The sequence below is a fragment of the Hoplias malabaricus genome, chromosome Y (genome assembly GCF_029633855.1).
Source record: "Hoplias malabaricus isolate fHopMal1 chromosome Y, fHopMal1.hap1, whole genome shotgun sequence".
Taxonomy (NCBI): Eukaryota; Metazoa; Chordata; class Actinopteri; order Characiformes; family Erythrinidae; genus Hoplias; species Hoplias malabaricus.
This window is the reverse complement of record NC_089820.1, coordinates 57,060,847-57,075,526: the sequence shown is the minus strand read 5'-3', so window position 1 is coordinate 57,075,526 and position 14,680 is coordinate 57,060,847. Positions and strand designations below refer to the sequence as shown.

The following is a 14,680-nucleotide window of genomic DNA, read 5'->3' as shown; positions in this document are numbered from 1 at the left end:
AGAAAAAAAAGCACTGAGTAAAAATGGAGAAAACGAGAACGGAGAAGAAAGAGAACAGGGTGAAAAATGGCTAAAAACCAGAGCTTCTGCTCCTCACTGCTGTGCGCTCGGGGTCGGGGTGAACAGCGAGCGGCTCATTATCATTTAAAGGGACAGCCGCTGAAAGCGGGCGTTCTGAACAGGGGCTGCTGTGGGGCTTATGTGTTTATGGGGAGAATTTGTCCCCTTATGTCATTTATTTTAAGGGATCTCTGGGAAGCTGGGTGCAGTTCAGTGGCGCTTTTAGGGAGTGAATAAAATGACTATATTTGTGTCTGCATTCTATCACCACCAATGTCAAGAGATCTGAGTCAAGCAGTTCTCATAGAGCCTCTCTAAATGAGTCAACTGTTCTGTACCAGACTATTTATTTATTCATGTGTATTATATAAAATGGCATATAACTCACATTTCGTCACACAACACTGCGTACATTATGAGGAGACCTTTACCTACCAATGATGAGGAGCTGAGATCGTGCCCCGTTCTGTGTCGTAGGACTCGTCTTAATCTCTGAGGCTGGGCTTAAACCACTCTGTGATGAAGGACTTCTCTCGCTTTCTGAGGCAGTGCTTGTCCCAGTCTGTGAAGCAGCACTCTTCCCACTCTTTGGAGCAGGACCCATCCCAGTTTTTGAGGCAGAAATTACCCCAGTGTGTGGAGCAGAGCTCTCTTTGGCAAGGTCAGATGGGCGCTGGGATGTGACAGGTTTTTCCAGATCCGTGCCAGCATCCTCTGTGAGCGTTTCCCCGGCGACTGGTCCGGATCCTGGCTCTCGCTCAGCTCTGTTTGGCTGCGAAGTTACCAGAGCAACTGCCTCCTTCTGCCGCGAGGCCGGCTCCAAGCTCTGTTTACTGGGTATGGGCTGCCCGGTGGACGCCGGCAGTTCCTTAGAGACGTCTGCCTTCCTGTGCTCTGCATCCAGCTCCTGTTTGGGCTCCTCTCGTATGGAACTGTCCAGAGATGGAGGCTCTTGAGTGGAGGAAACTTCTCTCTGTCTGTGCTTAGTTCTGACAGAAACACATCATTCAAATCAGTGGATTAATAGCGGCTTTAGCTATTGTCTTTACACTGCATTTAATGTATTTATACAGCATTTATTTACTCTCATGGTGCTTAAAAATGGTAAAAACGTACAGTAAAGGGCAATCAACATTTTGCAACCTGAGCCAAATGATAACTGGAGTCCCTTCAGCTGAACAACGACAAACAGAGGGGCTTTTATTCAGCTCCACTGAGGAGAAACCTAGGGTCAGTTCTTATCTCAGCTCTAAGGCTCTTACTGCTGCAGCACAAGAAAACCTTGGAGTGTCAATTGATTAAAATTCATTCATTCATCTTGGGTAGTCACTTCATCCTGATCAGGGTCAGGGTGGAATCACAGCCTGGAGAGAGCGACAGTCCGTCACACTCACTCAGTGTCTCTCTCTCTCTCTCTCTCTCTCTCTCTCTCTCTCTCTCTGTCTCTCTCTCTCTCTCTCTCTCTCTCACACACACACACACACACACACACACTCACACTCACACACACACACACACACACACACACACACACACACACACACACACACACACACCTGTGGACAATTTCACCCACTCTATGGACAACATCACACCTCAGACACCTCAATCCAGCCACCAGCATGTGTGTTTGGACCGTGGGAGGACAGCGGAAACCCACACATACACAGGGAGAACACACCACACTCCTCACAGACAGTCACCCAGAGGAGACCCACGCAGACACAGAGAGAACACACCACACTCCTCACAGACAGTCATCCGGAGGAAACCCACACAGACACAGGGAGAACACACCACACACCTCACAGACAGTCACCCAAAGGAAACCCACGCAGACACAGGGAGAACACACTACACTCCTCTTAATATCCACAGGTCCTAATACTAGAGACCTTCAAACACTGCTGTTAGTCTACAAGTCAGTAAACAGAGCAAGGCTTAATTACATCCCCGACATGCTGCAGATGTACAGCCCCCTCCAGGTGACAGCTTCCAGAACCAGAACTGAAATGGTGAGGGAGTATCAGCCTCTCTGCAGCAGTCAGCTGGAGTAAAAACCCAGAAGCAGTTAGCTGTACACAGACTGCAGCCACTTTTTTAAAAGCAGATTGAAACTATATCTGTTCTCCTGTGCCCTTCTCACTCCCCCACAGCTGCACTCTGCATCTGTTCAACACTTCACCATTTATTCTGAAGAGCTTTATACTCGCTTCAGCTTTATGTTTTTGTTTATTCTCAAACTTTTACTGGATCTTTGCCTTAATCATTAGTCATCACCGAATCCATCCGTCAGTGAATCTCTCCCAATTGCACACAGTGCTCCCAGCCTCGGGAGGGTGGAGACAAATGCCCAGACACAAGGTAGACCCACAGCTTTTTTGTGACCTGCTGCTTACGCAGAACCCCAGATAGCTTAACACACCTCTGGAGAATGCAAACTGCCTAGATCTTTCACATTCGCCGACAGGCATCAGGAGGTGTCATCCCAAAAACTCAGAGAGCAACAACTGTTTTTAAATTAATTAAAAAATTATGATATTTGATAGTTTAACTTACCTTAGCTTCTCCTTATAATTTTAATTTATTTAGGATTATTTTTTTCATTCATTCAGTTCAGGGTCGCGGTGTGTTCAGAGCCTACCTGGAATCACTGGGCGCAAGGTGGGAAACACCCCGGAGGGGGCGCCACACACAGGGAGAACACACACACACACCCGCAGGAAACCCATGCAGATACAGAGAGAACACACCACACTCCTCACAGAGACTCACCCGGAGGAAACCCATGCAGACACAGCGAGAACACACCATACTCCTCACAGACAGTCAAGGTTAAAGCACCTTTACGTAATGTTTCCTAGAACGGACACAGGGGCTGGTGAATGTGTGGATTGGGGCCAGATTGTACAAACCCCATCTCCAGAAAAGTTGGGATGGTGTGCAAAATGTGTATAAGTCCTGGGAACTCCTTTTTTGCATCAAATGATAAAAGAAATACACAATAATAGTTCTCAACATTTAAAGTTCTGTTTCTTCACTAATTTCTATAAAACTCATGGATTTAAATGAGGTTACATTTAAATCTAGAAAATCTAGAGGTTTGTTTGTAGTTAGTGAGGGTTAATTTCAGTCGAATCTCCTCAAGATCCAAACGCAGACAAGAGTAGTCCATGGTAAACGTGGACGGAAGACACAACCTTAAGTCTGAGAGCCCTTTGTTGTCCTGCAGTATATATTCCACAGGCTGGGGCAATAGATCAAATGAATGCAGGGCTTTTGCAATCACGCAGAGAGTGGCGTTCCTCTTCAATGCCTTTCATTCCAAACATGAAAAGCCCCGGCTTTATGATTTAGACTAAAGGGCGCATTCACGTTGCGACCTGGAGTGGTTTTCACATGCCAGGCCTAATAAAGCGCTGTTGTGTCCATTAATTAATGCAGGAGTGTTGGCTATGGTCCCTCCAAACCTCACGTGTCAGAATGAAAGATTCATGTAAATGAGGGAAACAGGAGAACCTACCTACCGCTGGAGTGTGAGCTGATAATAACACTGTGTATGGATGACCTTGGGCGCGGGGGTTTGGGACGGTGTGTTTCTGTGTGGGAGCCTCACACTCGTCAGGTGCTGTTCTATTCCTTTATGTGTCTTTATACGAAGGAAGGGTGAAAGCGAGTAAGTGGGAGTGAGAAAAAAGAATGTCTTGCAAAAGTGTAATCCTGATCTATCACATGACGGATCGAGCTCCAAATGGCACAGGTTTTACGTTGGATGGCCTTCCTGCATGAGACCAGCAGCTGCAGCACACAACCCCTATCCCTACCTTAACCAGGGCATGGTCAGGCAACCAACACACTGTGGCTAAACATTTAACAGGCAAACCTCCCCCTTGGGACCAGGCCATGGAACTGGAGCGCCGAACACGTGCAACCCCCAGCAAACCGGGGGAGAACGAAACAGACGAGCTTCAAACCCTGGACCTCCAGACTCTGTGGCAGGGACATCATCATCACACCACTGCACCACCTCGGTGGATTTCTATTTTACTGCATCATTTGAACACAGCAGCTGTCCTTCACATTGTGTGTAAACTTCCTGAAGAATGGACCAATAGAAATGCTCCAAAATGATTTGGAATTAAGTCTTGTTCCATGTCTCCCACTGGAAGTTAAGAAGTGGATTTGAAATTTAAGGTGATTTTATGGATATTCTAAGAATATTCACATTCATCTTGACATTATTTTCCCGTGGACAATTGGCACCGTGGTGTGAGGGGGATGTCGTAGCCGCTCGGCTTTGAGGCCTGGGGGCGGTCTGGGGTTTGCTCCTCGTCTCAGGTCACCGTCTGCGCGAAGGCATGTGATGTCCCTGTGTTGTGTGGGGGATGTGCTGGTCAGGGAGCTCCTAGCCTGGCTGCAATGGGAGGCTGTGATTGTTAGATCAACATCAGCTCAACTTCAAATGAGAAATATGTAATTGAGATATATCCACTAGAAGACTCTACAACAGCGGAGACTCTCCCCTCTGCAGCTCTGTTAATCTTGCAGTAAACTGACAGACCCTCATCCTGTAATTAAGGCTCTAACCTTCACTCCCCAAAAACAACAGCGATACCAAAGCGTCAAAGAGGCTCGGCTCTTCCGAGCCATCAGAGCCCAACAGCGCCGAAAGGGACAATTTCACCTGAGTGCGCTCCCATCGAAGCTAAAAAGCCACTTTGGAACACAAAGGCGGGGTCTGAGGAGAGTGATAGCACCGATGGAGACGTGTGAGATACGGTGGAAACACTTTACTGTGGACGTCAGAGCACTATGTTCCAACACACACACACACACAATCTTGTATATGTGAATTGTGGGGACATTTCATAAACATCCATTCTTTTTGTTGAGACTTACCTTCTTAAATATTCCATAAGTAATTCTGGCTTTACCTTAGCCCTAACCTGAACCTTACATTTAACCTAACCTTAATCCAACCTTAAACATGTCTTCATCTTAAAATGTAATGGTTTATACTGTAGGGATCAGCTGCTGGTCCCCACAAGGAGAACAAGTCCCCACAGTGTGAATGTGTGAGCAATTATTGGTCCCCATAAAGTAATTTAGATTTAGCACACACACACACACACACAGAGAGAGAGAGAGAGAGAGAGAGAGAGAGAGCTTTTATAATCTCCACTAAACAATAGAAGAGCTTAAGGCCACTCTTCTCAATGCCATGCACCAGCTAAAGAACCGAGCACTGGGCTGTGGAGCAGTGGAACCCTGTTCTCTATGGATGGAGCTCAATACAAAGACCTTTTCCACTTTCCAGCCTCTAAACTGTGTTGCAAAAATATCATTAGAGCAGAAATAATTTGCCCCGATCCCATTGACGCAACAGGATCAGGTTTAAATTTCATGTTGATGTTCTCTAGTGACTCACGAAAATGTGAAAACATGTGCAATTTGGACTCACTTTGCATTAAATATATCAGTGCCAGGGAACACACACAAACACACACACACACACACACACACACACACACTCATACAGTACAGTAGGGGGCGTGTTCAAGGGCACTTTATCCATAGATTTTGACAGAGAAATAAATGCTGTTTCTTCCTTCCCCAGGCCCTATTTTTTGCTGCCAATCCATTTATTCATTATCCATAGATTATTCCTCTTTGCATTATTCTTCTTTCCGACCCTCATTTCTGACGTTCTCTCGGCCCACACATGTGAGAAATAACAGGGAGAGCAGGGCATTATGGAACGTTTCTCCAGGATAAAAATGTTCACTTCATGTATCTGGACTCTATCTGTGATAATGACAGCTATTATATTTGCTGCACTGTAATTTAATCAGCGCTATCATTAGAAAGTACCAGGTTTTATTCAGTGCTTTGGGTCGGTTGTGGGAAGTTTTGGGCTGAATTTTCTTGAGCTTGGGTCAGCTTCTGACTCAGAAATCGGTGCTTTGATTCACGTTTTGTTGGACCCAGATCAGGGACAGTGTTTGGGGCTGTATTTGTTTGGGGCTGATATTTCCGGCCTGATTAAAACTGCGAGGGTAAGGAATCAGAGGTAGTGCAGTGTCTTTAATAAGTGTGGCCCGAGTGCTGGGAGAAGCGCTGCTGTGGTAGATTTTGCGGTTGAGCTTTTCTAAATCCCCATCCAGGAGAGATTTCCTCTGCTCTAATGCTCCTGACTGAGGACATGAAGGGGCTGATAAGAGGCTGATGAGCTGAATGGAGAGTGTTAGAGCAGGAGAGTGAGAGTAAAGCCGCTCGGGCCGCAGAGGGATTTGGGGAAAACAGTTCTAGTCCACTGCTTTCGTCTGGACACTGGTTTAAATTCAGCTCCTCACCTCTGTGGCTGTGTGGCTGTGGAGTGGAGTCGGGTCAGGGGCTCCGGAGTCTCGGGAGACTCTGGAGGTCTGCGGAGCCGAGTTTGTAGAACTTCTGGAGGCTGGGTCTTTGGTGTTTGGGTGGGTGGAGTTTCTGGAGGCTGGGTTCGTGGAGTTTGTGGAGTCTGAGGAGATTCAGGAGGCTTGTTTGGACTCTGAGGAGCGAAGGCTTGCTCTCTTCTTGGCTCTCTGCTCTTCAGGGTCACCTCTTTCAGCTTGCGCAGGACTTTACCTTCACCAGGGCCATTGGGGGCTTTGTTTGCCTCATGCGAGGTCACTTCATGTGCTTCACGCTCACACAGAACTATGGGGAAAAGAGGAGGACCATCAGAATTAACTCTGAATCAAACTCTGTCAAAGATTTGGTAATATTTAAATTGGGGTTAATTAAGTGATGCCCAGAGGACTGGGCTTTTGTATATTGTTTAGCATTGTTCTCCTGTCTGAGTGGGAAACTGAACCCTTCTGCTGTGCTGAGTACAGTGGAGTCATGCAAAACACTCTACAAATGCATCCTCTCCTAATTCCGCATGTTATTTTGATTTTCCTAGCGTTGCTGTCTGATTATACACTCAGTTCTGATCCAGTTACGTCACAGTCTTATTTTTAACCTTGATTTTAAATTAAAGCTAAAAATGCACATTTCTATGTACTTCTACTCACCGAAGTCACATTATATATGGCACAAATTACTCTTTAATAAGGCAGTAATTACCTCTTATCCACGTCCTTATAATAATGCCATTATGAGTTTGGACAATTGAGAAAAACCTCACTGAAACACACAGGAGACTGTAGCAGCTCAGTTTCTAAATGCACACGTAAATGTACTTAATGATGGCGTGCATAGCGAATTTAAGTGATATACGGTGTCTCTAATAACTGTGTAATTACACATTAGCAACACCTGCAATGTTGTTACTAATGGTGACGTATACAGCATTACAAGAGTGTATCTTAATAGTTACTATATAATTACATAATGTCAAGAGTAAAAACTGAAGTTTGCACATGTGTTTTAAATAATCTGTACAGTCCCATTTAGTTTATTTTTCTAATGTAATCATGTTATTACTTATAAACAACCTGTGTAACTACAATGTAACTTATGGTGAACTAGTCATTATTACAGGTAAAATACACTGGTCCAACTTGTCTAACTGTCTGTTTTAAAAGTATATTTTCGACCATCTGTAACACTGAAAACCTCAGCAGTAGTTGCACTGTTATTAATGTGTATTTACATGAACACAAAGCACAGTGTGACCCTGAATTTTGTAACAAAACAAACCAGAGGATCATGACATTACAAATCTGCATACGCTATAAATACTGAGCCTGAAAAAAGAACGTCTACACTCTGATTTGTTTTTCATCTCTCAGCATCAGTCAAAGCCAGCCCCCCGGCTCACACGGTGGCCTCAGGATAGCTAAAGGCTAACACGTGTTTGCCACAGCATCTGAAGGTTTCTCCCACACAGCACCACAGGGCAGAAGAGTACATTCGGAGGAGGACAATAACTGCCCACGTCTGTCCACTTGACCTGGGAGTAGGAAGAATATCGCTTTATTTACGAAATTAATTATTCTCAAACAGCCTTTTAACAGCAATTCCTACCAGGGAATTTAATCCTTACAAAGAAAAAAATATCTTAAAACTAATCAATATATCAAAAATTTCTCATCATAAGGATGTTGTAAGACTATTATGAAAGTTTTCAACTTATTTCTTGGAATTTATACACTGTCAGAAAAACTGTCACTGCGCTGGTACCTTTTGCTGTTGTTGTGGTGGCACCCTAAAGGGAACATACACTGCACCTTTAATTTGGGAACATATTTGTAACATATTCTGTTTTAATTAAACATTTTAAAGTCATGTCAATTTCATACGCCCCATTCATTCATTCATTCATTGTCTTTAACCCTTATCCAGTCTAGGGTCACGGTGTGTCTGGAGCCTACCCAGAATCACTGGGCGCAAGGCAGGAACACACCTACACACACATTCACTCACACCTACGGACACTTTTGGGTCGCCAATCCAACTACCAACTTGTGTTTTTGGAGCGTGGGAGGAAACCGGAGCACACGGAAGAAACCCACACAGACACAGGGAGAACACACCACACTCCTCACAGACAGTCACCCGGAGGAAACCCACACAGACAAAGGGAGAACACACCACACTCCTCACAGACAGTGACCTGGAGGAAACCCACGCAGATACAGGGAGAACACACCACACTCCTCACAGACAGTCACCTGGAGGAAACCCACGCAGACACAGGAAAAACACACCACACTCCTCACAGACAGTCACCTGGAGGAAACCCATGCAGATACAGGGAGAACACACCACATTCCTCACAGACAGTCACCCGGAGGAAACATTTAGTATCAATAATGTACCTGTACTGTACATTTTTTCTGAGAGTGTACTCATGGTGCACTTAGTACTACATTCAAATTAGTGTGAAATTACTATGAATTACTGTGCTCCCTGTGACCTTTTAATTTCATGACTAAAAGCATTTAAGGAACAATCGGTAAGATTTACATAGTGCAGTTTCTGCAGTGCTGAGCCTGGGGTAGCAATAGCAGTGTCTGTATTCTCCCTATTACAACTCAGTGGAGTAACACAAGCCATATTTTTAAAGTAAGAATACGATATGGAGTTCCTTTAAAACTGATTTGTTGGAATAAATCAAAGGGTCTACAAGCTCTTAAAGTTCACACAGTGCCATGATTTTTAAAACAACAACAACAAAAGCAGCAGCATCACAAAGAACAAATGTCTGTCAGCATTTTAACAACCTTCAAAATCCTTTAAAAAAAAACCCCCACAGGGAATGCCTGCATTGGCAGAAGCCACGTCTCGTGTTGTATAGTGTTCACACAGCTCCCACTCCCTGCTGGCTCCGCTCCTACACACCTGCAACTACTCAAAGACTTATGAAGACTTCTAGGACCCTTTAGGACCCTTTGCTACAACACTGCCTTTGTGTAAAGCCCCTGTGTTTGTGGCCTGAGTTCTGAGTGCTGTTGTATTGCTGATTCCTGTGTTTACAAACTTACTTAGTTTCTATGGACTTTGACTATGGCTTCACCTCCAATGTATGGCTACTGTCTGAAGCCTAATCCTAATATAACTAGGATCCTGTCTACACCTCCTACATTAATTAAATAAATAAATAAATAAATAAATAAATAAGAAATCACCTAGAAATGCCTGTGTGGAAACATGAAGTATTCATTTTTTCAGCATTTTACAACACTTCAGGGCCATGGGCCACTTAAGAGACTCTTTAAAAATGTTGAGTTTCCTCAGATGTTTTGTAGCATTTATCCATCAGTGTTTCAGTAAATATATTTTACACAAAGCTCTTCTGAGTTGGTTCTCAGTGTTGGACATTTTACTTCTTATAAACCACATTTGTGACTTCAGACTAGGGCTGGACGATATGGTCAAAATTTATATTGCGATATGTTTCTTCATCTCGCCGATATGATATAATTCAGATATCGATATGAGCAATAAAAAAGCCACAGAAGAAAGGCCAAGAGCTGAAAGAAACATGACATCACCCTCAAACAACAACCAATATTAATTATTAATTGACATTCACTTTTAAACTAGGATTTGACAATAATTCAATTTCAATATTCATCGCAATATAAAATGCTTCAATAACAATATGATTTTTAAACACATTTTCAATATTTAAATACACTGAGAGTCAATACAACTGACAGTCATTAGAGGGCGCTGCCTTCAGTTCAATATTTTTAAACTAACTTTATAATTAATATCGATAAAGCCATGACGTTTATGTTTGATGGTGAGGTCATGTTTCTTGTTTTTTCTTCTTGGCAGGTTTTCTGTGGCTTTTTTATTGTTCATATCGATATCGAAATTATATCGTATCGACTGAAATTAAGAAACATATCGTGATATAAATTTTGACCAAATCGTCAAACCCTATTTTAAACTAACTTTTAAATGGAGTGCAGTGCCCTTTAATGACCATCAGTCAGTGACAGATGCTGGAAATTATGTATTTTGAAATAATGAAAATGTGTTTAAAAATCATATCATTGTTATTGAAACATTTTATATTGTGATACATATTAATATGGAATTATTGTCCAGCCCTACTTCAAACCTGTACATATATTTATATATAGTTTCCTACAATATCCCAGAGTCTATAAAAGTCCCAGCATTATTTTTCTGGAGAAATGGTGTCTAAGAATCTAAGCGTGGACTGTGACGCATCTAAGAACTGATCATTTCTGCAACCCCTAAAACCTGGTGTAGCTGATGATCAAGCCCAGTCTCTGTGGTGTTTGAAGAAACACTGGAATACCTGTAGATTCCTCATTAATCTCCTCTGGAGTCTGCGTCCCCTGCTGACACAGAGGTGCTTTCCCCTTCACAGTGTTCTCATCTGATATGTTTTTCTGAAAAAAAAGAGGGGAAAAAAAAGAGGCAGACGTGTCACAAGCTGTTTCCACGTGAACAAAGAAGCTGCATTGTTTTCCTGAACATCGATGACCTCCAGGAATCCTTCTGCCACTCGAAATAATTCCCTCCTCCCTTCTCAGCAAGACTTTTAAAAAGAAACTCATAAAAGCTTGGAATGAGCTCTTCCCTTGTTTAGCCTCATCAGACCTCCGCAGAATAAAGACGATGCTGAGCACAGAGGTCAAACCAAAGCAAGGTCGCTTCTGATGCAGGATACTGGGCGTTCTGGCATCTGTTCCACTCCTCGTTTAGACTGAAAAGCCAAGGTGGAGCACGGCTTCAACAAGTGTTTCTCAGAAAGCAGCAAAACTTCACTGAAAATACAGAAAGAGGTGCGTCTAATGTTCTCTTTATTCTCTAAAATCAGCTTCAGGTTTAGTTTAATCGCCTCACACAGAGAAAGTGTGGTACTCTTATTTTAAACTAAAAAGAAAAGAGTATAATTTCACCTCTTGCCAGTGATGGCATTAAACAAACACAAATCTGCTTTTACGACTTACTGGACACAGTTAAATCCTCAGGTTAAGCTTAGAGTTGGGTTTAGGATTACGGTTTAAAGGTAGGGTTAGGCAAAAGTTAGTCTTTAGTCTTTTAGTAAGATATATATATATGTTTTCACCATGACACCAGGTTGGATTTGAAAGTATTTTAACAGACTTCATTCATATTATAACCCAGTAAATGATTAGTGGGATAGATGTTTATTACTAGTACATTGTACTTCTTTACCTTTTGTACAGTTTCAGTACAAAATAAAACAGATGTAACTAGTGGTGTACTCATAGTTTATTAATCTACAGAAATAAACAGAAATTATACTTTTATAACGTATAAAGGGGGCCAGATCAGTTCCAAGAATGCTTTTGTATTTCCACTTGGGTCTTTACTGCTCCTATAAACACTCCAAGCACAACCCCCCCCCCCCCCCCCAAAAAAAAAAAAAAAACACCCATCCTTTTTCTGTGAATCATTTGAAAGATTTTGGCGTCAGGAATCATGCTTCTACGAAGGCTCCCTTATTGTGATGTCACAATAAGTAAATTTGCATAGAATCGCTCTGGCACCACCCCTCACCTGCGTAAACATGGGATGGGTGGGGTGTGGCCAGCAACAGCTTATTTGCATAAAAGTGACAGAGCCCTTAAACGGCTCGTTCTGAAGCGGGCAAGAATAGAGCTGCTGAGATCTCTTTATGTGAGAGTGAACATGTCTTGTGCAGCCCACAGACCTATTCTAACTTGTTTTAAAAAGAGGTATAATATGTCCCCTTTAAAGGAACAGGTACTGAAACCAGTCGTTCAAGACAGAGTCGTTCAGACACGAGGAGAATGATGCTGTGGTTCTTTGGTCATTGCGGTATTTTGCCCAAAACAAATCACAGATGTTTTATTATTAAGACCCAGAACGGTGTGCCTTTGTGGGAGAGTGTGAGAATATGACTACTTCTAAAGAAGATGCTGTATAAATACAGTTTTACGCTATCTTAATTCATAAGGGGATCCAACCCCAGCCTACAATAAAACAACTAAAAGGAAGTGAAGAAAGGCTGGATCATCCTCAGTGAGCGATGTGTGCGCTTGACTGAGCCGTCTGCAGACCCGTAATCACTGCTCATGACCGGAAGACTGGAGATGGCTGTCAGGTGGGCGGCCACATGCTAAACCCACACACCCGAATCTGCATGGAAATGAGGGCCGGCTGTTGGTTAATTGGTTCCAGTGAGGAGGATCAGGAAGATCTCTTGGCTGCGAGGCTGATACGGAGCGGGTTCTCCTCCACAAATAGCAGTGCTCACGAGGTGGTGCTGGTTTTGTTTATTTTTCGCAGATCAGACTCAGTCGACCGTCGCAAAACAGCTGTAAATTACGTGGTGTCACAATTCCAGAGAATCCAACACCTCAAACAGCACAAAACGGAGTTAATCCCAACAGTGTTTACAGTGTCCAGGGTCTGCCTTGTCACACACTCCATTTAACACAGCAGCTCTTCTGTATGACAACATACCACACCATGAGAGCCAGACACCCACCTCCATCACTGCTCCCTACAGCCCCCCAACATGGGGAACTGGAAAACGCCCGCAGGAAAGAGATCTGCCCACGGAGAGGGTGACTGGAGACACCAAACAGAGAGTCTGAGAACACTGGCTTGATATATAACTGATATATTAAGGAGACACTACAGAGATAATAAAAGAACCAACTGTGATAGTAAAGAGACTATGGAGAACTTATTAATGAGACATTAAAGAGATATTCTGGAGACTACAGAATATTAAGGAGACTATAAAACGATATTAAGAAGACAATCTCGCAGAGTTATATACGTGTTTATGTGGAATTTCAATTTTATCCCGCCGGCGGCATAGCCGACCTCAAAGGGTTAAGCGGTCATAGTGTCTGGTACTCACACCAAACTCACGACAAAGCCATGTCTCTGACTGATCGGAATGTGTTTGTTATGTGGTGTGCCTGCTTTCTTCTGTAAGGCTTGGATCTATATAAAGAATAACATAAGCAAGAGCAGGCGAGCCTCGTTTTACTGGACCACCATTGGCTGCAAAACGTCTGTCACGCATGCCTCACAGATATTTCAGAAATGGGGGCAGTCATTCATGTGGGTCCAAATCACACAGCCTTGTGTGTGACGTCCTGTGTTTCTAAAAACAATATCAGTTATGATTCCTGAAATGTTTTATGTTCCACCGCCAAATGGAGGACACGAGATTTTTCATTTGAGTGAGAAAATGTAGAGCATAGATTTAAAATCCCATGAAGGAAACGCACATTCATTTGAAAGTCATTACTAATAGTGATGATGAATTGTGAAAAACATCTTTCACATTTTATTACCATTATTTAAAACTGAACAGATGTATACACTGCAATTATGCCACAGGAAAATTCAGTCTAGCTGTTTGTTAATCAGTTTGAATGAGTCAATTCAAAGAATCAGCAAAGAAACTGTGCTGCTACATGAGTTGTGTGCGGCAGTTAGACATCATTTTGCCCACCCTGTAACTGCCCCTTGTGTGACTGCTGCCTCCAATGTCCAGACACCCTCCCTGTCAGTGAGTCAGTGACTACTCAATAGCTCAGTGAATTAGTCAGTCAGCCAAAGAATCAGTCTGTCATAGACTCAGTCAGTAACTCAGTGAATCAGTCAGTCAGTCAGCCAAAGAATCAGTCTGTCATTGACTCAGTCAGTAACTCAGTGAAGTAGTCAGTCAGCCAAAGAATCAGTCTGTCATAGACTCAGTCAGTAACTCAGTGAATTAGTCAGTCAGCCAAAGAATCAGTCTGTCATAGACTCAGTCAGTAACTCAGTGAATCAGTCAGTCAGTCAGCCAAAGAATCAGTCTGTCATTGACTCAGTCAGTAACTCAGTGAATCAGTCAGTCAGTCAATCAGTCAAAGAATCACTTAGTCAATGAATAAATCAGACAGAGAATGAGTCACTCAGTCACTCAATGTATCAGTCAGCAATTTGTCATTCAGTGACATTTCAGTCAGTATATCAATCAGTCTGACAGTCAGTGAATCAGGCAGTCAGTCAGTCAGTGAATCAGTCAGTCAGTCAGTCAGTGAATCAGGCAGTCAATCAGTGAATCAGTCAGTCAGTCGGTGAATCAATCAGTCAGTGAATCAGTCAGTCAGTAACTATATAGACAACAGCCAGTCTGTCAGCTGAATATTGCTCT

The 14,680-nt window shown here is 43.1% G+C and overlaps 1 protein-coding gene across 1 annotated transcript in view; it reads right to left on the bottom strand.

Moving 5' to 3' along the window:
• Positions 1-14,680, bottom strand: part of LOC136678478 (myosin light chain kinase 3-like) — a 56,106-nt gene that overhangs the window by 39,887 nt on the left and 1,539 nt on the right. Inside the window, exons 2-5 of the mRNA XM_066656531.1 lie at positions 10,823-10,916; positions 6,414-6,756; positions 6,058-6,282; positions 496-1,049 (exon numbers count right to left, since the gene is read on the bottom strand). Coding sequence (XP_066512628.1) covers positions 496-1,049; positions 6,058-6,282; positions 6,414-6,756; positions 10,823-10,916 — 1,216 coding nt within the window. The remainder of the gene's footprint in view (positions 1-495; positions 1,050-6,057; positions 6,283-6,413; positions 6,757-10,822; positions 10,917-14,680) is intronic.